Here is a 21922-nt window from a genome sequence, read left to right as displayed (position 1 = left end):
TATTTAAAAGTATAACCTATTAAAAGATAATGATAATTTTTTTTTAATTTAGGAATAAAATTGTCATTTTTACCTTATTCCATAACTCAATTCAATCCAACCAAATAACATGTATACTTATTCAATTTCATTTCCATTCTCCCGGAGTAGCATTCCATTACAGCTCTATTTCATCCGATCTTAGTATCCTAAAACCAGCTCAGGTCCTAAATGTTACAATCTACACCAGCTTATAAGGCAGTAGGACCATAACAGATGACCCCAAAGTCCAAAGCTGACATCAAAGAATTATACCATTGGAAAGGGTATAGGCTCAAAGTTAATAATTATACCAGAAAAAAGGGTAAAACATTCAAAATCAATAGATATCAGTAAAGTTACAATCTCAAACCCAGCTAACATACTATGAAACAGATTACAAAACACAGCTTCAAACACATTATTAATTTGTCAGTTGTTCAAAGAAACAAAATGGAAGTCAAAGATAAAAAGTATCCGGGAAAATCGAAAACCTACCGTTGTTGCGCAGATTGTGCATCCTCTTTATCAGACTCCTTACCTTTTTGCAAAGTGGGTGAAGAATTTGAAGCAGAGTTTTCAGCTGTTACAGCACCACTCTCATCATCCTGGTTCTTAAGGAAAGCCGAGAACGATAATGGATTATAAGTGGAGCTTGCCTTTTGAAGACCACGTATTGCTTTCATTGCAGCCAGTGTGCTACGGTAAATATCCAATGTTTCCTCTCCCAGATTCGATGATGAAGCTTCCTGTAAGCGCTTTGCAGTGTTATTTGATGATGGGTTTGGTTCTCCTTGTGGAGTAGATTCAATTACTTCAGCTTCCAGTGGAAAGAGAAGCTCGAGATTTGCCTCACACTCATGAACTAGCCTTGTAAGAGATTCTGTTGTGAAGAAAGGTTGGTGAAGAACAAGCTGAGTGAATTGCAGTCGCAACAATCCCCCGGTTCGTTTATCATACTTCTTTAAAATTTTAACAATTCCTATTGAAGCAGAAGAATGTAGACGCTTTAGAAACTTGCAGGCTACAGATATAAAAACGTAGATGTTGTGATTTCCATACCTGCAAAATTGAGGGCACTGTAATTTTTTAGAAGCACCATCTCCCCATGAATGGTGACAAGATCCTTGCGGATATCCATCATTTCTTCACTAAACTCACTCTCTGATGCAAAAACTCCACCCTTCCCACTGCTCTCCTTAATTTGTTCAATTCTTTCCTTCAGCTCCTGTTATAAAGTTACAATCACATAAAAAAATATTAGAAATACAACATCAATGACTTGCAGATAACTTTAATGAAGATTATTGGACTAAGAATCTTAAAAGAACATTCTCAAGCTATGTTTCTCCAACATTTCATTTTTCTTCAAGTACCCATGTTCAACACAGACTCTCAAGCAGAAGCATGTGCTCAAATCAAATTATGATTTACGGAAAGTTAAAATAGATCGAAAAGATTAGTTGGCCACTTAATATTTGGGAATAAGAAAGCCATGGCGAGAACGAGAACCAGATTAAAACCAGCTCAATAAGCAAGTAGCATTACCGAAAGTAACAAAAGATGAACTTGAGGTCAAGGCATATTATGCACAATTGACCAATTTAGATTCTTTAAACAACTCCACTAGATTCAAAGGACTAAAGCAAATTTAGCACTATTGAGAGAAATGAACCCACACAAGCTACTTATCTAAAATACATGATACCAATTCCAGATAGCTCAAAGGCATATACCAATTCCAGTGAATATTGATAAATGGATTTTCATAGAGGTTTTTTTTCAACTTACCAACTTAACAAAAGGAGAACACTCAAAATATGTGGAAACTAAGATGCAAACAACATTGTATGGTTATAATCTCCCAGAGATATCTTATTAGCACCATCGAATACATCAATTCGAAAATTTTTAAAGCTTCAATCATCCATGACCGATTCATAAGACAAAGAACTTTCCAAAAATTGCAAGCAATATAGGAATTTTGAGCACAATATAAGAATCAAGGGCATTGAAAACACTGTCATTTTATCTATGCCGCGAATCAAAGTTTCTAAATTCTCATTAACAAATGAACTTTGCTGGAGACAAATAACTGTTCTTAGTCCAAAAATTTGTCAATAACCACCAACAATCTATAAGCTAAAAACAAAACGTTTACTTTAAATGAAAAAGTTAAGAAAATCCCAATAACCAATTAATTCATTTGTAACACAAAATCATATACTTAACCCCTCCCCCCAAAAGAAAATAATAAAAGCAAAAGAAGTGAAGAGAAAAGAGTGGGTAAAAAGGGGGTGGACACCTGAAAGCGAATAACGAACTCTTCTTCTTTATCAACATAAAAATCATTGAATTTTTCAAGCTCCTCATTCAGAATTCTAACAAACCAATCTTGCAAATCAAGCGGAGGGTGTTGATGATCATGACAGACGGGAGTAACAGCAGTGTTGGTGGCGTCAGCAAATACAGGCCGTTGATGATGGGGATCAAGCGATGGGGTTGAAGAGATGTTTTTGAGGAGTTTCTTGAGGGGTTTGTAACATAGGAATTTGTCCCTCCACTCAGGTAAAGTCTCCTCTAGATGGGTCTTGAACTCTTTACCAAATTTCATTGAAAACTAATATTTCTTTGACAATTTCAATGGAGAATTTTTCTGGGGTTTTTATTCTCCAAGTGGTAGTCGATTAAGGAATAAAATAGAATAATTATTCCAAAATTGAAAAAGAAAAAAATAAATAAATAAATAAATAAAAAAGACGAGAATCTTCAAGCGTAAGCAGGAATTTGGAATCTAATGGAAAATGGAAAACGAAAGAAACAAAAATGATATAAAAAATTATGTTAAAGTAATTATTTTTTAAAAATTAAATTAAATTATTATTATCATAAGATAATGAAAGTATAAACAATTTATTATAGAACATAACAAAAGAGACAAACCATTTCTAAAAAAATAAAATAAAAAACAAACAAAGAGACAAACCAACCCCAGTTCTTGGTCTAAATAATTTGTTAATTTTTTTTAAGGATAAATTTATTAATTCATGAGTCGAATAATAAACTTTTGTCATAAATAATAAAGGATAAGTTCCATCAATATAATAAAAGTTTTAGCCTTAGCATTAATAGAACATCATAACACGTTGATAATTAGTTTTATCACAACTCAAGCACGACATATCTAGAGTGATTAGTATCACTTAATACGATAAGAAAATCAGTCTCGGGCCTTAAAGTGGCGAGGAAAAAACGAAAACAGAGTCGAGCATTCATCAAACTAGAGAAGACGACAATAAAATCATCTTTAAAATCACTTGTAAAACTAAAGTTACATGCATAAACAAGATGTGCTTCAAAAAGCAAACAAAAACTTCTAAAATTGAAATTTTATTAAACAATGAGAAAAATAAACAAAAAAACATATCAAACCTATTAAATAATTTTTTAATTTTTAATTTAGAATTTTTTCAAGTTTTAAAATTTTAGTCCTTACCATAATGATAACGGTTAAATTCATTAAATTAAATTTGTTATTTCTAAAATCTAATGCAACAAACATAGTAATAACATATCACATTATTACTTTTACATATTACTCAATAAAAATTTAGTGTATTAATGACGGTCATTTGTGTCAATTTTGGAATTTTAAAATTCAAAAAGAGTAAAAAACTTGGATTGATTCAATTAGAAGCTGTGGATCAAATCTACAATCATTAGCATAGAACAAGACTAGTAATTAAATTTAATTAAACAGATTTAATTGTTAATGTTTAAGTTAATATTAAAATTCTAAAACTCGAAAAATAAAAGTACTAGAATTGACGAATTCAAAAAGTATAGGACTAGAATTGATTAAATTAAAGTGTAAATACAACTTTTGCAAAATAATTGCAGAATTTAACCTAGGTCATTTTAGTAAGTTTGGGTTTTGGTTTATTTTAAAAAAATAATTATATTCTAGTCTCTCAATTTCAAAAAGTTATAAAATGGTCATTGAACTATTCAACAGTTTTCATTCAAGTCACTAATCTATTCAAAAGTTTTTTATTTAAGTAATTGGTTTGTTAAGTTTTTTTTTTTTTTGAAAAGGAAAAAGAAAATTCCAACTAGCGAGCTCTAAGCATAATTCAACAATCAATACGGTAGATCAGTACCCACTGACAAGTAGAAAAACATACCTTAGATTCAAGTCAATCTGACGGTCAGTGTCAGAGATCAAAGAAGAAAGGTGTTTGAATTTTGATTCGCACATTTGTGGTGTTTAAAACTGTTTTATAAACACATCCGCTAGTGATGTAGTGAGAGATTGATTTGGAGATTGGATTGTCGGGTTCAATCATAATTTAAGTGTTTGTTCAATCTTTGATGCTGAACTCTGGAGTATCTGGGATGGTTTACTCTTGTTATAAGAAAAGAGGTATGTTAAAGCTTTAATTCAGACAAACTGCTTGGAGACAGTCAATGCTATTCAAGATGGCTATTTGGGGTATCAAATTCAGTCTTGGTTCGACAAATTAAGCAGATGTTACAGTACAAGGAGCATTGGATAGTTAGATATGTCCCTAGGGAGAGAAATCAAGTTGCTGATCATTTAGCTAAAATGTCTTCTATTTGAATTGATGGTATGCAGAGAATAACAGGTGCGCCTAGTGAGTTGATTGATCTCCTTGAGCAAGGCTAAGCTACTAGTGCTTTTGTTCATTTAGTTTGATTTTGTTGTATCTTTTTATTAAAAAAAAAACTAACTAACTAAATTATAGAAGAGAAAGAAAAGGAAAGCTTTTGATTGGTGTAAGCTGTACGAACAAAGAAGGCCATACAATAACGATTTTAACAGCTCAATGACTTAATAAAAAAAACTTTTGAATAGTTCAATGACGTTTTGTAACTTTTTAAAGTTGAGTAACTTAAACATAAACTTTCTAATAATTTAGTGACATTGGGTGTAATTTACCCTTTTAACCTAAATGGCCTGGTAATAAGAGTTTTGCCGTCCAATATATTTGGACTGATTAGGGACATATCTTTCCTCTATTGATTTTGAGATTTTGCGCAGTGACATGGACTTTCCCTGGAGCTCATATACTGAATCCCAGATCTAAAGAGAATTTACATACCCTCCTTCCTAACCATGGCATCAGTTGTGAATGGATCTGCATTACAACTCTCTCCTAATTTCGAATCATGATATTTGCACATCAGACTTTCAAATCTGTTTTATAAGAAAAATCTAAATTTGCTTTTAACATTTCCAGTTGGTGGAGCCTAATTCATATACTTGATGTTCCAAGTCTCATTATAATTTTAGAGGGTGATTTAAATAATTTTGGTTTAATTGTATCTTTTAATTAAATTAATCCTCAATTAACCCGTGAGATCAACTTAATATAGATTTAAATATAACATAAATAACATAGTAAATACATAATTGGTTTGTTAAGAGTATTTGTGCTAGAACTAGTAGTGAAGCTTCTGGTTCTATAGGCTCACAAAGTATATGACACAACTAACCTAAAACAACACATGAGAACACCAGTCAAAACCCATCGAATGAAAAATGATGATCCCACCAACAACCGAAAGTATAAGTCAAAGTCATTGCCTAAACAGCAAGAATGAAGAAAACCGAACAGGTCTAAAAGAGGGACAACAACCACACGTCAATCTCGATCCAAAGGAAGCAGAAAATATATATACTCCCGCATAAATGGCAACCAGCCGCAGCATCGGCAAAAAGTCAATTATATTGTCATAATCATATTCATAATAGCTTTATATTCATTCAACTTTTATTATTTAACATCCAACGCCCTTCAAAGGGGGCCAAAGCCCCCAACTCAAATTCCTCCTCAGGCTTCTTTCTAATTTTGTTTGCTTAATCCCCTGATAAACACTCATAAAAAAATTGAAAATCAATCCCCCCATTGATGGGATTACAAACAAAGTTCCAATTTATTACCGGGGGGTCAATGATCCACCTAAAATGAAACACGAACTTCAGAGAGCTCAAATACCAATTGAAACACCAAAATAACTAGGCCGGTCATTTAAACCCAAACCCAAACGACGGAGATTAGCGCCATTATATGGTCTCCAGTGCCTGCAGAACATCAGCCTTCAAATCTTCAAAGTCTTCCACTCCGAAGCTGAAACGAACCAAGTTATCCTCAATCCCATACTTGCGCCTCTCAGCTTGGCTAAGATCCCTGTTTCGTAGAGGGAAAAATTTATTGAGTCTTACAATCCCAAACAAGGACATAATCATGTAAACAAACCACACTATGTCAATACTGATCTCTATCTATGTCCACAGCCAAGTCACTACTAAATACTTAACAAACCTATGCAATAACATAAGATGACAATTCGTACTAAGCTTATAATGCATATTTGGGTCTATTACAGCCATTGCGTTTTATGCATATATTCAGTTGTTGCCTAAATTGAAGTTCATATAAAGTCAAGTCAGTTGCCTAGATGGATAAACACAAGCAATTCGGATCAACACATAAACAGAAATAATGTCATACCAATAGGACATTATAGCAGGCTGATCCACTATGCTCTCACAACCACCAAATGATGGAGCAATGTATGGTATCTTTAATGCATCAACAAACTTGATGGTGGTCATCAAATCTCCATCCACCTGAATGATTTAGAATACATTAATGTCAAATAATTTTTGCATCAATAATACCAAATGAAGTAATAGATACTAAAGGTGAATTTTCCGAGGTGCAAGGTTGAAGTAGTTGAAGAAAACAAACCTCAAAACTGACCACACCACCAAAGCCAGTCATTTGCTGCTTGGCAATTTCATGTTCAGGATGACTTGGCAAGCCTGGATAATAGACGCGCCTCACCTGCCATTGATATTTGATAAGCCAAGAGATTAGGAAAGAAGTCCAAATTAGATAAATAAGAAATGATAAATCAGACAAATACATAGTTACAAATTATGACAACCCCAACTGGCATACATATCACACAGATGCAATGGCACTATCACACAGAAGTAAAGCAAATCCTCTCCAGGAAGTTCAAAGTTGCATAAAGAAATCATAAAATGTTAACAGCAACCACATAAAGCAACTTAGTTAAATTGAGTTGCTTAAATGGAATATACAGAAACAAGAATGTAAAAAGGGCAACGTCACTGCAATTCATACCCTAGGATGTGCCTCTAAAGCTTCGGCCATCCTTAATGCTGTTGAATTCTGTTGCTGTACACGAAGATGCAGTGTCTTCATGCCTCTGATGATTAGGTAAGCGGCATTCTGTTTATATATCGAAACAAAACATGTTACTTTGTGACCCTTGCAACTGATAACAAGAACTAAAATGGCACAAATCTTTGAAGAATAAGGTGGAAGTCATTATTAAAGCATCATTCCAGAAATAACACATTCTTCTTCGACTAGAAGTCCAACAACCACCTTTACAATCTAGTCTCATCTTAACTGAGTATAATTACCAAATGAATCAACTTAGGGATGACAAATATAATACTTAGTTTGACAAAAACATGAAGGACACCATGAAAACTACTTAACTAAGATTAAGGTCAGGACAACTCACCGGGTTGAGAGTACCACCCAAAATATGATGCAAAGTACGAATTTCAGTAATCAACTTCTCTGGACCACTTATGCAACCAGCAAGAACCTGTGACATGAAGAATTAAACTTGTCTATTGATAGAATTGAAAATAACCAACAGCAAGAATGGATTTCAGACTGGCTAAATTAATAAGAGCAAGTGCGCACATCATTGTGCCCCCCAATGAATTTTGTTGCAGAGTGCAAAACTAGATCAGCACCAAGGGCGAGGGCCTTCTGGTTAAGAGGTGTAGCGAAGGTACCATCAATGCAGACAAGTGCTCCTTTGCTGTGACACAGCTTTGAAACTCTTTCTATGTCAACACATCTCAGGAAAGGATTTGTTGGAGACTCAGTAAAGAAAAGAGAAACCTGAATGGAATCAAAATTCGCTCTATACGATAAATTGGCATTTCCAAAGTAAAAATAAAAAGACAAATCTAGAAAAACAAGGGAACCACTTTCTATGCCACTGACTTTGTTTTTGTTGAGTGCAGCCTCTAGGCCATCCACATCTGCAGGGTCAATAACAGTAACCTGCATATCAAATGATAGCCAGAACTCAATTTGAAATAAATCAATATATTAGTCCAAATAAATACAGCCATCCCAGCAAGTGGCTATTAAAACTGCCAGTTTGCTGCATACAACATTATGTTCTTACTGCAATTGCACTTTTTATATATAACAACAAACCCAATAAAGGAAAGGTTGCAGGTACAAACTTTTACTCTATACATACATTACTTTGGTGCATCAACATCATAATAGTAGCTATTTCAACATCACTGCCCTCCGTAAAACAAGAATGCACAAAAACCCTGGGCATTTCACTCACCAAGATTCTTAGAAAACAATAGAAAGACACAGAAGAGTAACAAGAACAAAACCGGAAGCCGTACCGAGATTCCCATTTTAGGCAGAAAGTTCTCCATGAACATCCTAGTTTTCCGGTAGCAATCTGTTGTTGTCACCATATGGCCCCCAGCAGGAACTAATGCCATCAGCATGACTGTGCTAGCACACATACCAGATGCCATAATCAGGGTCGATTCAGCCCCCTCAAGTGCGCTGAACCAAAGAAAGAGCACCTCATGAATGTATCTAAACCATTTAAACAAGCAAACAGGACGACTAATAGATGATCAAAAGAGGCAGCCAAACCTTATCTTTTCCTCTGCAACGACTGTGGTTGGATTTCCATAACGCCCATATTCAAAACTGTGATGACGTTTCTCCTGCAGCAAGATCAAATAGAAGATTACTCCACTGGAATTTATGGGTCAAACGACAAATGCTTTTAAGAACTTATCCTTTCTATACTCGATCACTAATTGAGCAAATAAGCAAAAGAGGTCTTTTTGCATTATATTTTGGAAATTTTTAATCCATGGTACTCCACCATGAAAACAGCTCCTTTACATACAGTGAACCAAGACATTTAATAAAATAGAAACCTTAACAAGTACACTAATATACAAATGCAAATATTAACCACCGTGACAACAGATTTATTAATGCTATAGTTACTACTTACTATACCTTGAAGTCAATAAGCTCCTGAGTTTTCTTAAAGAAGTAAGCAGAAGTATTAACCACTGGGGTGGTTATTGCATCAGTAACAATACCGCGACCTAATCTTTCACCTGCAAAAAAAGAAAAGCAAAATATTTTGTAGAGACTTGTTTTCCACGAATATGTAAGGATCTAATCAGAGTAAATAATAGGAAACTATAAATAAATAATTATTAATTACAAAGATTTTATCAACATACACAAATTGTTGTAATTAGTAAATTACTAATTATCTCAAATAAATGAATTTAATTTAGACCACAAATATCGCTTTCTTTTATTTTTCCTTTCAAAATAAAAAAAAAACTTTTTAAAAGGAAAACATAAAAAGATATATACATTTCAATGAAATTAAAAATGATATAAATTGACTTACCAGCATGAACAGTGATGCTCCCATCGGAGCTCAAAAACGTTGTCGTCGAATTATCTGAACCTCCAATCTGTACACTACCGTTGTCAATACAACTTTCTACAGCCGCCCCGTCATTAGTGACAGTGACGGTGACGGCGGCTGCCGCTGCCGCTGCCTGAGCAGAAGCAGCAGCCGCCAAGGAGGGGGAATCTGGAGCAGGACCATTCGACCACGAAGCAGCGACTATTTGCGCAACACCGATATTGCTAAAGTTGCGGCGAGCCTTGATGCTAAGCTGGCGCACGAAATTCGGCGGGAAACGAAAGATCAGAGAAGACAAACCTCGGCTACTGATACCTCCGGCGTAAAGCGACGAAGCCGTCACCCTTCGGCTGGAGGCAAGACGAGGCTTGTCCCCGATCGGCGCACTGGAGAAATCGGGATCTGGACGGCACTCAAATGAAGAATATGGATTACAAACCCTAGGGCTAAGAGTAAATGAACATGATGAAACCGCCATTTGTTTTCTATCACCAAAAACGAAATCGTTTCAACTCTCTCTCTCCCTCTGCGACTTCTCCGAAATGCGAAGAGGCTCCCTTCTTTCTTTTCCTTAAAATCAAACTGGTTAATATACGCGAATTCGGTTGTCGTTTTCTTTCTTGTTTTTATTTTTATTTTTAAATTTTGTGGGGACCGGTTTTCTTTTTAACCAGGGTTAGGTTTAGGTTTTTGTGCAGTTTAATTACTTTGCTAACGTGGCGGATAGATACTGGTTGGACGTTGGATTTTTTATTCTAACCTAACCATTAAAGGGTTGATATAACTATAAATTTTAAAATTGCTTCATATTTAAAGTGAGAATTGAACTCTCCACTATTAATTAAGGGAGAAAAGATCCTTTGCCGTTTTACTTAATTCTCGTTTTACTTAATTCTCGTAATTGTAGAATTTTTTTTTTTTTTTGGTATGTAAATTTTTGGGTCTAATTTTTTTTATATCTAAAGTAAATTTATTTTTCACTTTGTCTCATTATATTTTTAATTTAATTTTTAACACAATTAAAAAAGAAAAGCTAGTGACCAATCAAACAGAGTTATTTGACATCTTTTATCTAAAAGGTATATTCTTTTATCAATTTTATATAAATATAAACAAAAATAAATATAAAAGTATATATTATCTAGAAAATATTATAAAAATAAAATTTAAAAATATGACAAAAGATATAATTTTTATTAAAAAATTAAAATTCTCTAAGATTTAAGAAAATTTTAAAATATATAAAAAATTAAAAAGAGAAAATACCTTGAATACCATTCAAAGGTCATTCAGAGGTGGAATTGATTTTTGATTTTGAGTTTGAATTGTGTTTACAATAATTATTGCAAGCTACCCAACTTGTTTCCATCCAAATCAAATATTTCTAGTAAAGCCGCCTCAGTGTGTCTATCCAACTTGTTCCATTTCTTCCGTTTCACATCTGATTCAGAGTTTTCTTACAACTAGGTTATAATTGGTTTGTATTTATATCATATCTCAATGTGGGTAAAAATATAAATCGGATTTGAGCAAAAGAAATAGGCTTCGGCTAAGTTTTTTTTTCTCAGGTTCGGCCTAAACTTGCAAAAGAAATTGTTGTTGTTTTGTCATTGTTTTAATATCATTTGGTTATTATATTACTATTATTTTATTATTATTATTTGGATATTGTATAACTCTTATTTTAATATTAATTTTATTATTATTTTAAATGCATTTGCTTATTAAGCTGCACATATTTTAGTGTTTTTTATGTACTATATTTTTTAAATTTATTTTTATATAAAAATAACAATGTAAAAAAATTTAATATGAGTGGGTCGAGCTTGAGTTTTAGCATTTTTATCCGGGCCAAATTTAGATAAAATTTTAGGGTTTTCAAGTTGGGCCTAAAAAATAGGCCTAAATTCAGTTGAAACTCAACCCAGCCCATGATCACCTCTATTTGTATTATTGTGTAATGTATGGGTCAATTATTTATAGAGGTATTCATGGGTTGAGTTGGACTTAAAATTTTATTCAAGTCCAGCCATATTTATAAATAATTAGTTTAAACAGTGTATTTATATTATTATTTTTAAATAATTAAATGTATATTTAAATCATTTTTAACTTAATGCTTAATACTTTTTTATATATTTTTTATTCATTAAAATTTTATATATAATCATAACTTAATATTTTTTAAATGTTTACATTATACTACATACTACTATGGATTTAATTTTTTATGTGTTATAAATTATATAATATATAAAAAAATATAATATAAAATATTACATTTAAAAAATGGGCTGAGCATGACTCAGGCCTTAAATGTATAAGCCTGAGCTTAACCCATGTTTTAAACGGGCCTAATTTTTTTACCCAAATCCTCTCAAATTTTAGCTAGGCCCTCAGGCTTGGATAGGTAGCTCAACCCAAAATAAGTTTAGTTGTGTATATTAAATTTATTATTTTTTATAATATTAAATTTTGTTTAAAATTTTTAATGAATTTCTTAAAAAATATTTAATAAATTAAAAAGTAATCTAATTAGAAAATATTTTTAAAAATATTTAAAATTTAAAAATAGTCACATTAATATTTTTTAATTTTAATAATAGTTAATAATAATAAAATCATCATAATTTAAATATTAATACTAATATATTATAATTTAAATAATATTACTAATACATTCTTACATATTATTTATTATATATTTTTTCAATGTTAAATTAAAATTTTATTGTGTTAAAATTGTTAATATTCTCTTCTCTTTTTTTTTTTAATTTATATTTATGTTTGTTCTAGTTTAATTAATAAATGCAATTAATTCTTATTATATTTGAAAATATAAATTTAATTTGATAAATTTTATTAATATATGTCTACTTTTCAAACTACATATTAAGCTTAACAGTTTAATATTTATTAATTTTAATTAAATAGAGTGATGGTCAAACACCTATTTAGCACGGATTTAAACCGTGTTACTCTCGTCCTCACCCCTAATATTATAAAATCTTAAGATAAAAATATAATTTATATCTAAAATCAACTTTTTATTAACATAAAAAAATATAAAGAAAAAATTTAAACAAAAGACACGTGTCAAAAAAACTATAATGTAAACATGACTATTTGTTTCCTTTTTTTGTAATATCACATTGCTATTATATATATATAGATAGATAAATAGATACATATAGTAATAATATTTGGTACATTGTCAATGGAGTTGTTAAACTCCACAATCAAGAACAATAAGTTGACAAGTATCTAATAGTGATATAATAAAATATTTTAAAATAATTATTTTAAAAAAGAGAGAGATAACAATTTTATAAAACTACTTATAGAATAAAAAATGTGTTACTAGTGTACCAAATACTATATATATATATATATAATTAGGTTCATCTTCTTCAAAGCATAATAAATATCAGGCTTAATATATTATTGGCATAATGATAAATTTAGTCTCTAACGTTTATTCATTTTGTCATCTTGCCCCTTATTCTTTTTTGGGGGTTATTTTGACCATTAACTTTTAAATTTTAGTTAAATTGTTTGCTTTTAGATGAAAAATTTAAGTGAACTATTAAAATTTTAACAACATTGATGTGGCCACTAGCGTGGCAGTCAGTCCACGTATTATCTATAAAACTTCAAAAAATAATTATTTTTTAAATAAAAAAATTTTAAAAAAAAGCTGATAAAAACTTTATCTATATTAGCAGTGAAGTATATGTAAAATGTCACATCAACTGTCACGTTAATGTCATTAAAATTTTAGTAGTTCAATCAATTTTTCCGTCAAAAAACAAGTAATTTAACTAAAATTTAAAGGTTGAGGGCCAAAATGACCTAAAAAAAAGAATAATAGCCAAAATGATCAAATGAGTAAATTTTAGGGGCTAAATTTATCTTGATGCCTATATTATTGGTCCAATGTAGCACATGTATTTGGCAATAGTTATACATTTTGTATCTAAAGGTAATGGTATTAAACTTTTAGCATTTAATTTAGATTTTAAGATTGATTTGATGAAAAATCATTGTTAATATTATTATGTTTGAATTTTAATGGTTCTATTAATTGAATAACTTTAACATTAATTGTGAATTTTTTGAATTTGTTAAATAAGTCTTATGGTTGTGATTTTCGGCATTTTAAGATTAATGTTAATTATGAATTTTGATTGACTCAATCCTAAAATCGGAATTTAAACACTAAAAAATGAACACTATTCTCTTCAAGTACTAAAATGTATAATTTTTGTCAAATATATGTACCACATAGGAATTAAAAAAATATAGTACTGAATTAGCAAAATACGTCAAACTAATATTCCAAATAATTTATTAAGCCTAAATATGATACAAAATTGAATCTACCAAGATTTGTCATGTTAGATCATTAAAAATAGTAAATTAAGTGTCAAGTATAACCAAGGGTGTGTTTACTAGGGGTGAACAAAATCCGATTCGTTTCGAAAAACTTGATTAAAAAAATTAAATTTTGAATTAAATAGTTCGAGTTATTCAAATTATTCGGATAAACTCGAATAAAAAATCAAAATTTTCAATTTATTCGAAAATCTGAATAAGAAAAGGCAAAACTACATCTTTTTGATAAATGTTTACCTATTAAGTTAAAAGACAAAACAATGATATTATTTATGTAGTTAAATAATATTGTACTTCGTCTACTAGTTAAATAAGTGGTCCATGTAAACGCAACATTGAGTATAAATAATAGGATTTGTTAACTCAACTTTGATTTGACTCAATTCGAAAAAATTTTAAATTGAGTCCGTTTGCTAAAATAGGATTCGTTAACTCGACAAACTTGAATTTTTTTTACTCAATTAGACTCAACTCGATTGAATGCTCACCCCTAGTGTTTACCATTGACGTTGAAAATCACTTTTCAACCTAAATCAAATTTTCAACCTAAACCATGATTTCAAACAAAAAATTTTGGTAAACAATCTTCTTTTTAAACCAAACCTTAATTTTAAACTAAAATTTTAACCAAAACCAAAAAGTTAAAATTATTATTTTTATCCACTCATTAAATATTATACTTCACAACATAATGTCTAAAATAGACATTTTATATTCTCAAAACACTTATAAACTGTAATGGTAAACGCTATCAAAATTTTCAAAAGCACTTTTTTACATTGAAAACATAACAAATTTTTTTTGATACAATACTTAGAATTATCTATAATCCCTCCTAACTCTTAAATAGGAAGATAAACACGTTTCAGTACACTTAGCCTATATCCTCCTACACTAACAACAATATTAATACCAATTAAGCTAGATCTCAATAGACGAAAATATGACAATTACCAAAAAGCATACATGAAAACCAATCAATTCGCTTGCCTTGGCTAAAACATCCATCATCAAATTTGCCTCACATGGAAAAAAAAACAAAGTAGTCATCACTAATCTTTTCAACAATGAATGAGACCATGAAAGAGTAATAAATTCATAGAATTGCATGATGATGTGCACAAGGAAACTCAATCCAATCAAGAACAAAATTGGAGTCGATATCAAGCATTAAATTTGTCTTTCTAATTTATATTAACTTCCAAAAACACTCAAATGTTATTTGGATTGTCATAATATCAACATTAGATGGCATCAAAAGCCTGCAAATGTCTCAATAAGACAGTAGCCTCATCGTTCTTCATCACACCCTTGAAAACACAACCACCAAAATACCTATACCATAACGCGAGCTGATCAAACAGAGTCCCAAACAAAAATACATATTCCTTTTAATTATCTAGAATAAAACAAATGAAGTATCATTCTAAAAAATAATACCAATTCAGTATATTGTTATAACTGTAAAATGAGAATTGATATAAAATTTAATAAAAATAGGGTCTGTCATGTCTGATCATCAAGAACAATATTATATATGGAAGTGTACTTGAATCTATTGTTGGAGATTGCCTAAAGGATTTTGATCTTCCAAGAAAATAGTTTATCTCTTAGTATAACTCTCTGACGAGAATGGAAAAGAAGTACGAAATATATATATATATTTCTTGAGGACCACTACCTCTTTTTTAATAACTGATTATTAAATCAAATTTTGAGTATTTATAATTTGGCCACTCATTAAATTGCCAAATTATAAATACAACTTATGCTATCTACACATTATTTTCATGACACTTATAATATAATTGGTCACTTAATTTTGTATTACACTTTAAAATAGCATTATACTTGTACATATGTGTCCATAACTGAAGATTTTAACCCAATAATATCCCACTTGGACAATATATATGTTTCCTGATAAATGTACAACCTTATAAGCTAAAAATTTGCTATCATATAACAGGTATTGTATAACAATCTCACCCATCAATTATATTCATATAGGATCAAAATAGTCTTTGTCATATTAATCATGACTAAACTCATCAATCGTCTCATATACAAATATAGTCAAATGACATAGATCAATCATAGATGCATAGTATGAAAATTACATGTAATGTGAATTAGACATGCCTATTTTCAACTGATTCTTCTTAAACTTAAGCGAGGCTAATATCAAATAGAGTGAATAAACTGAATATTTCATTTCTGATTAAAAAAATAGAATACATAAATGTTTGAAAACAAACATAAAGCAAATAAAATACAAACTCCCGCTAAACCATGATGTCCTCAAATAATATAACACATATGAGCAATGTGCTCATGAAAGGCCTTGAGTGATAAACCTTTTGTCAGCGGATCCGCTATCATAGAGTTTGTCTCAGTGTGCTCTATGGATATTTGTCCATTTTGCACTCTTTCTTTCACAGTTAGGAGCTTTATGTCAATATATTTCGACTTAAATGAGCTCTTATTATTGTTAAAATGCAACATCGCTGACTTATTATCATAAAATAATTTGAGTGGTCTTTTTGCATTCTTCAAAATGTGCAGCCCAACGACAAAGTTCCGCAACCATATTCTATGATTTGATGCCTTATAGCATGTTACAAACTCTATTTCCATAGTAGAAGAAGCTACAAGTGTTTTTTTGACACTTTTCCAGAATATAGCTCCTCCAATTAACAAGTAAATATAGCTTGATGTAGATTTCATCCTATTTTAGCACCCAACAAAATTAGAATTTGAATACTCTACGACTTTCAAATGATCTGATATATTATAATTGAGCATGTAATCTTTTGTTCTCTATTTATAAAAAAATTTAAAATAATTTTCAAAAATTTAAAATAAATTTTAAAATTAAAATGTTTGTAAAAATTCTAAAATTTATATTTTTAAAAATATATACAAAATTTTAAAAAATCTAAAGAATATATAAATTTTTTGAAAAAAAATAAATTTTTAAAATTATAATTTTAGGACCTAAATAAGTTAATTAATGATTCATGTTTATTCTTTTTATTTTGCTTTGATTTTTTTTAAATATATATGATTTTAAATTTATGTGCTTTAGCATGTAATTAGTTATACTGCAATAAAATTTTGATTTGACATGTTTAACTTTTTTAATTTAACTTGAATAATTTAACTCGATTCGATTCAACTTTAATTTCATTCCATTAGATCCAATTAAAAAAAAATAAATTGAGTTAAGATGATAAAATAAGATTCGTCAACTCGATTAACTTAAAAATTTTTCACTCAATTTGATTGAATGCTCACATTGTTAGTTTATTTTTCCAAATATAAAACCTGAAAATTTTTATTTATAAGATGATTTAAAGTAATTATTTATGTTGACATTCCTAATCTGAACCGTCCAATCCCCACGGTTGCTGATTCTCCAATCAGAATATTACATCATATTATATACCAGAGATATGGTGTGAATGGGTCTTACATGTTATGCCCTAAAAGCCAATATATGTAAGAGGCAACCATGCTCCATCTCTCCAAGTGGTGGGCGGGCGAAACTGATGAGAGCCCAGTTCTGGTGATTTTTTTTTCTTCTTCTTCATCTTTTTCAATATTTCTTTAAATTTATGTTTGGGATAATACTATTGCACTAATTACCTAGGCATAATGAACAATATTCCTGATTATTTGCCTAATATCAAAGGTGCAAAACTGAAGAAAGGGATCCGCTTTGCAGCATTAACTTTAAATCCATGTTTTTGCTGTCAGTAATGCCCCCTTACAATCATTTTCTTCCAGATTCATTAACTAATCTTTAATTTTTACAAACGAATCTGCTTTTTTCTTTTTCAATCCTTCTGGTGATTGTTTTGTTTGGATTTCAAGTTTCATATATCTCATCAAAATAGGATGGGTGAAGAGATTCTTTCGCTGAAATTAGAAAACTAGTTTGAATTAATTTTGGTTCGTTTCATAGTTTCTTGAGAAAACAAAAGAAAATAATAACCAAGGAAGAACAATAATCAAATTCCGTAAAAGGGAAGGCATAGAATGAAAAAAAAAATGAAATTGAATTCTAGATAGTGTTATAATTTGATGAATTTGTTTTTGGTCGGAACAAAACTCGATTTGATTAAAAGTAAAAATTTAAGTTTTAAGTAAATCGAATTAAGTTACTGAAATTATTCAAGTTAATTTGAGATTTAAGTTTTAGTGAGTTTTTTTAAAATAATAATTTTGGAATTTAAATAAATTAATTAATGAGTTAAGCTTATCTATGTTTGATTTTTTAAGCTAACTTGAACAGTTTTACTAGATTTAAAAAAATTAAATCGAATTAGGATGATAAAATATTACTTATTAATTTAATTAACTCGAAATTTTAAGTTTATATTATGTGAATTATGAAAAATTGTATAATTAAATAATATATATTATAATTTATGTTACACAAATATTACACTATATGTAATAATTTTGTAATTGGAGAAGGATTCTTGTAACTGAAATCTTGTAAGAAATTTGTGTAACGAGTAATATATATTGTGATTTGTGTTACAATGTATTACAATACAAGTAATAAATATTGCAATGGGGTACTATATGTTATAAAATCACAAAATTTTATGGAAGTTGTTGAAGTACAAAATATATTATGTAGGTGATAAGAAATTGTGTAATCCGATAATATATATTGTAATTTATATTACGAGGAAATTTATTGTTACAAAATATATTATTTGTTTAAGTTTATTTTTGATGTGAAATAAAATTTATAATTTTTAAAGAATTTTTTATTAATGCTCATTAAGTATTGTAATTTCAAATTAGTCATGTGATATTGTGTTTTTTACTTCGAGTACCATATCATCACATTTTAATGATGTTACAAAGGTACTATAGTATGTGGCGAATTTCAAATTTAAATATTGCTTAGGTTAAAGTAGTGTGAGGAAACATGAATCCCAAGCATAAACTATAAAATAGACATGTATAATATAAAAAAGAATAACGTGAGGGCAAAATATCTATAAAATAGATCGAAGAAAGATGCTATACAACTTGTAGATGTTATACCTTCAAAATATGTAGGTGTCTAGGGTGTAGAAAGTAATTTACTATGTTATGTTTGTTATGTTTGGTTGGAGTATTATTATTTTTATTGAAATTTATTCTTTTTTTTGTTATAATGATTTTAATTTTTATTACATTTAAATTTTTTTTATATCGTATTTGTATTATTTACAAATTCAGTAAAATTTTCACATATAAAAAAAACTTGTGTCATGTTTTGTAATAATTTAATTTTAAATTATTTAAATAAATTTTCATATTAATTTAATTTGGAGAAAATTATTTCATTTTTAATTATTATTTTTGAATAATCTGATATGTTCTGATCATATTTATTCTTTTTAAGATAATGTCTAAAACTACTTATAGCCTTTCCTCAACACATAAATAGGAGGATAATGCGTTTCAGCACATTCAAACTTATGTGTATTAATAATAATAACCATGCCAATCGAGCTCAGATTCAATTGATTTTTTCTAATTATTAAATACTTGTTTTAAAAAAAATTAAATTAAAATAAGTTTAAAATAATATAATTTATTTTAATTAATGAAAGATTATATTATCAAATAAAAAAACGTAGGCTATCACACGGTCTCATTTCATGCGGAACTCCAAAAACGACATGTAAATGATAAGAAAACGACCAAACGACAGGTGCATCAACCGCCATCAACATTCATCAACGACCTTTTGGTCACAATGCGTAAACCTCCGATCCTTAAAGCAAATCCATGGTTTTCTCATCACCAAAGGCTTCAACTCCAACCCGTCAGCCTTACGGGAGCTCATTTTCAAGGCCGCCATGGAAATTTCAGGTACTTTAAACTATGCTCATAAAGTGTTCGATAGAATTTCTGAACCAGATATTTTCATGTGGAATACAATTATAAGAGGCTCAGCTCAAAGCCAAAACCCATTAAAAGCCATTTTAAGATATACCCAGATGGCAAAACGCGGAATTCAGCCGGATGGCTTTACCTTTCCTTTTGTCCTTAAAGCTTGCACCAAACTTTGTTGGAGTAAAATGGGGTTTGGGATTCAAGGGAAGGCTTTGAAAATGGGGTTTTTGGAGAATAGTTTTTTAAGGAATACCCTTATTTATTTTCATGCTAATTGTGGTGATTTGAGTGTTGCAAGTGAGCTTTTCGATGATTCGGCAAAAAGGGATGTTGTGCCTTGGTCAGCTTTGACTTCAGGGTATGCAAAAAGAGGGGAACTTGATGTGGCAAGGAGGTATTTTGATGACATGCCAGTGAAGGACTTGGTTTCTTGGAATGTTATGATTACAGCATATGCGAAAAGAGGGGAAATGGAGAGTGCAAGGAAACTTTTTAATGAAGTTCTGAAGAAGGATGTTGTGACTTGGAATGCTATGATTGCAGGGTATGTTCTGTCCGGTGAATGTAAGAAGGCATTGGAGATGTTTGAAGAGATGAAGACTGTCGGGGAGAGGCCAGATGAGGTTACCATGTTGAGTTTGTTGAATGCTTGTGCGGATTTGGGGGATTTGCAAGTTGGGATGAAGATACATTGGTCTCTCTCGGAGATGTTCTCAAGCAGTGGCTTTAATGTTTTACTTGGGAATGCACTTATTGACATGTATGCAAAATGCGGCAGCATTGGGAGGGCACTAAAAGTTTTCCGAGATATGAGAGAAAAAGATGTGTCGACATGGAACTCAGTAATAGGAGGGTTGGCAATTCATGGCCATGCTGAGGAATCAATCAATCTGTTTACCGAGATGAGGAGGTCCAAAGTTAGGCCAAATGAGATCACCTTTGTTGGAGTCTTAGTTGCTTGCAGTCATGCTGGGAGAGTAAACGAGGGTCGTCAATATTTCAAGCTTATGAGAGATGGTTATAACATTGAGCCAAATATAAGGCATTACGGGTGTATGGTGGATATGCTAGGGCGTGCTGGGCTATTGGATGAAGCATTCAAGTTCATAGACTCGATGGTGATTGAACCGAATGCCATCATATGGAGGACTCTGCTTGGGGCTTGTAGAATTCATGGAAATGTCGAGTTGGGAAGGCGTGCAAATGTGAGACTACTCAAAATAAGACAGGATGAGAGCGGAGATTATGTATTACTTTCGAATATATATGCTTCAGAAGGCGAGTGGGATCGAGTTGAGAAAGTAAGGAAGATGATGGATGACACTGGGGTAAGGAAAGATCCTGGTTATAGCCTAATTGAAGCTGAAGAAAAGGCTCTCATAGACTTTTTATTTAATTCAAAATCCAAAGTAAGTTTAAGACCAAAGAATCTTGTGCAGTGATTAGGTGACAAATTGCTTTAAAGCCTTCACGTTTTAGTTAGGCATGATAGTTCCCGTTAATCATCCTTAAGGAGTCAACATTGTCAGGATGTAAACAATATATATGTGCTTCCAACTTACTTTGCTTTGGTGCGAAATAACCCAAATTTGGCTTCATTTTTGTTGAGTCGAACTTGAGTAGCTCAAGCTATCATGCTAGTTGAATTAAAGTATTTTAATTTTTGAATTTATATGGACTTTGATCTGTTTATAAATCATATTATATGGATTTTGATAGATTTGTGTATGGGTGTCATGTATGTGTTCTGTTTTTTCTTGCAAGTCTTTTAGCATCCATTTATTTACAAATAATAAAATGAAAGGCTTTAAGGTTACTTCATTTGGGATTATGGACATCCATAATATATAATTTATAACATTACTATTAATTTCATATTTTTATTTAAATTTAAATACATTTATTATAATTATTAATAGTAATTCAAGTCAAAGTCAGTACAATTTGAATTTAAAAAATAATAGTTCAATACAAGTAGACATATCTGGCTAAAGGCTAGATTAAAAAGTAAGAGAGTTTAGGT

At 30.5% G+C, this 21922-nt stretch overlaps 3 protein-coding genes across 4 annotated transcripts; 1 reads left to right on the top strand and 2 right to left on the bottom strand.

The window, feature by feature from the left end:
- Positions 1–342: 342 nt before the first annotated feature.
- On the bottom strand, positions 343–2898 carry LOC107955506 (SPX domain-containing protein 4). The gene is made up of 3 exons (XM_016891296.2): positions 2324–2898; positions 1081–1246; positions 343–1000 (listed from the first exon to the last, which is right to left on the bottom strand). Exons 1-3 carry the CDS (start codon positions 2630–2632, stop codon positions 513–515), a joined length of 963 nt encoding a protein of 320 aa, XP_016746785.1. The 5' UTR covers positions 2633–2898; the 3' UTR covers positions 343–512.
- A 2886-nt stretch (positions 2899–5784) lies between these two features.
- LOC107955507 (cystathionine gamma-synthase 1, chloroplastic) lies at positions 5785–10208 on the bottom strand. The gene is made up of 11 exons (XM_016891297.2): positions 9577–10208; positions 9168–9271; positions 8790–8863; positions 8528–8696; positions 8103–8162; positions 7794–7997; positions 7606–7692; positions 7197–7304; positions 6795–6890; positions 6555–6673; positions 5785–6230 (listed from the first exon to the last, which is right to left on the bottom strand). Exons 1-11 carry the CDS (start codon positions 10073–10075, stop codon positions 6107–6109), a joined length of 1644 nt encoding a protein of 547 aa, XP_016746786.2. The 5' UTR covers positions 10076–10208; the 3' UTR covers positions 5785–6106.
- A 9430-nt stretch (positions 10209–19638) lies between these two features.
- On the top strand, positions 19639–21617 carry LOC107955508 (pentatricopeptide repeat-containing protein At5g15300). 2 transcript variants are annotated; one of them, XM_016891300.2, is made up of 2 exons: positions 19642–19875; positions 20198–21617. In XM_016891300.2, the coding sequence occupies exons 1-2, from the start codon at positions 19760–19762 to the stop codon at positions 21339–21341; spliced, it is 1260 nt and encodes a 419-aa protein (XP_016746789.1). In that variant the 5' UTR covers positions 19642–19759; the 3' UTR covers positions 21342–21617. The 2 variants fall into 2 exon arrangements, with proteins under 2 accessions (XP_016746788.1, XP_016746789.1); XM_016891299.2 differs by having other exon boundaries at positions 19639–21617.
- Positions 21618–21922: the final 305 nt, after the last annotated feature.

This window comes from Gossypium hirsutum, chromosome A07, assembly GCF_007990345.1.
Source record: "Gossypium hirsutum isolate 1008001.06 chromosome A07, Gossypium_hirsutum_v2.1, whole genome shotgun sequence".
NCBI lineage: Eukaryota > Viridiplantae > Streptophyta > Magnoliopsida > Malvales > Malvaceae > Gossypium > Gossypium hirsutum.
The sequence above is the reverse complement of the archived record's forward strand: the minus strand, read 5'-3'. Positions and strand labels throughout refer to the sequence as shown.

Excerpts from the sequence above, each read along its gene's own strand:
- LOC107955507 (XM_016891297.2), bottom strand. The coding sequence starts at position 10,075 with ATGGCGGTTTCATCATGTTCATTTACTCTTAGCCCTAGGGTTTGTAAT. Across the intron at positions 7,998-8,102 it reads CTGCACTCAACAAAAACAAA|GTTTCTCTTTTCTTTACTGA; the intron begins GTCAGTGGCATA and ends GATTCCATTCAG. Across the intron at positions 7,693-7,793 it reads TCATTGGGGGGCACAATGAT|GTTCTTGCTGGTTGCATAAG; the intron begins GTGCGCACTTGC and ends TTCATGTCACAG.
- LOC107955506 (XM_016891296.2), bottom strand. The coding sequence starts at position 2,632 with ATGAAATTTGGTAAAGAGTTCAAGACCCATCTAGAGGAGACTTTACCT. Across the intron at positions 1,247-2,323 it reads AGTTCGTTATTCGCTTTCAG|GAGCTGAAGGAAAGAATTGA; the intron begins GTGTCCACCCCC and ends ACTTTATAACAG. Across the intron at positions 1,001-1,080 it reads CAGTGCCCTCAATTTTGCAG|GAATTGTTAAAATTTTAAAG; the intron begins GTATGGAAATCA and ends CTGCTTCAATAG.
- LOC107955508 (XM_016891299.2), top strand. The coding sequence starts at position 19,689 with ATGATAAGAAAACGACCAAACGACAGGTGCATCAACCGCCATCAACAT.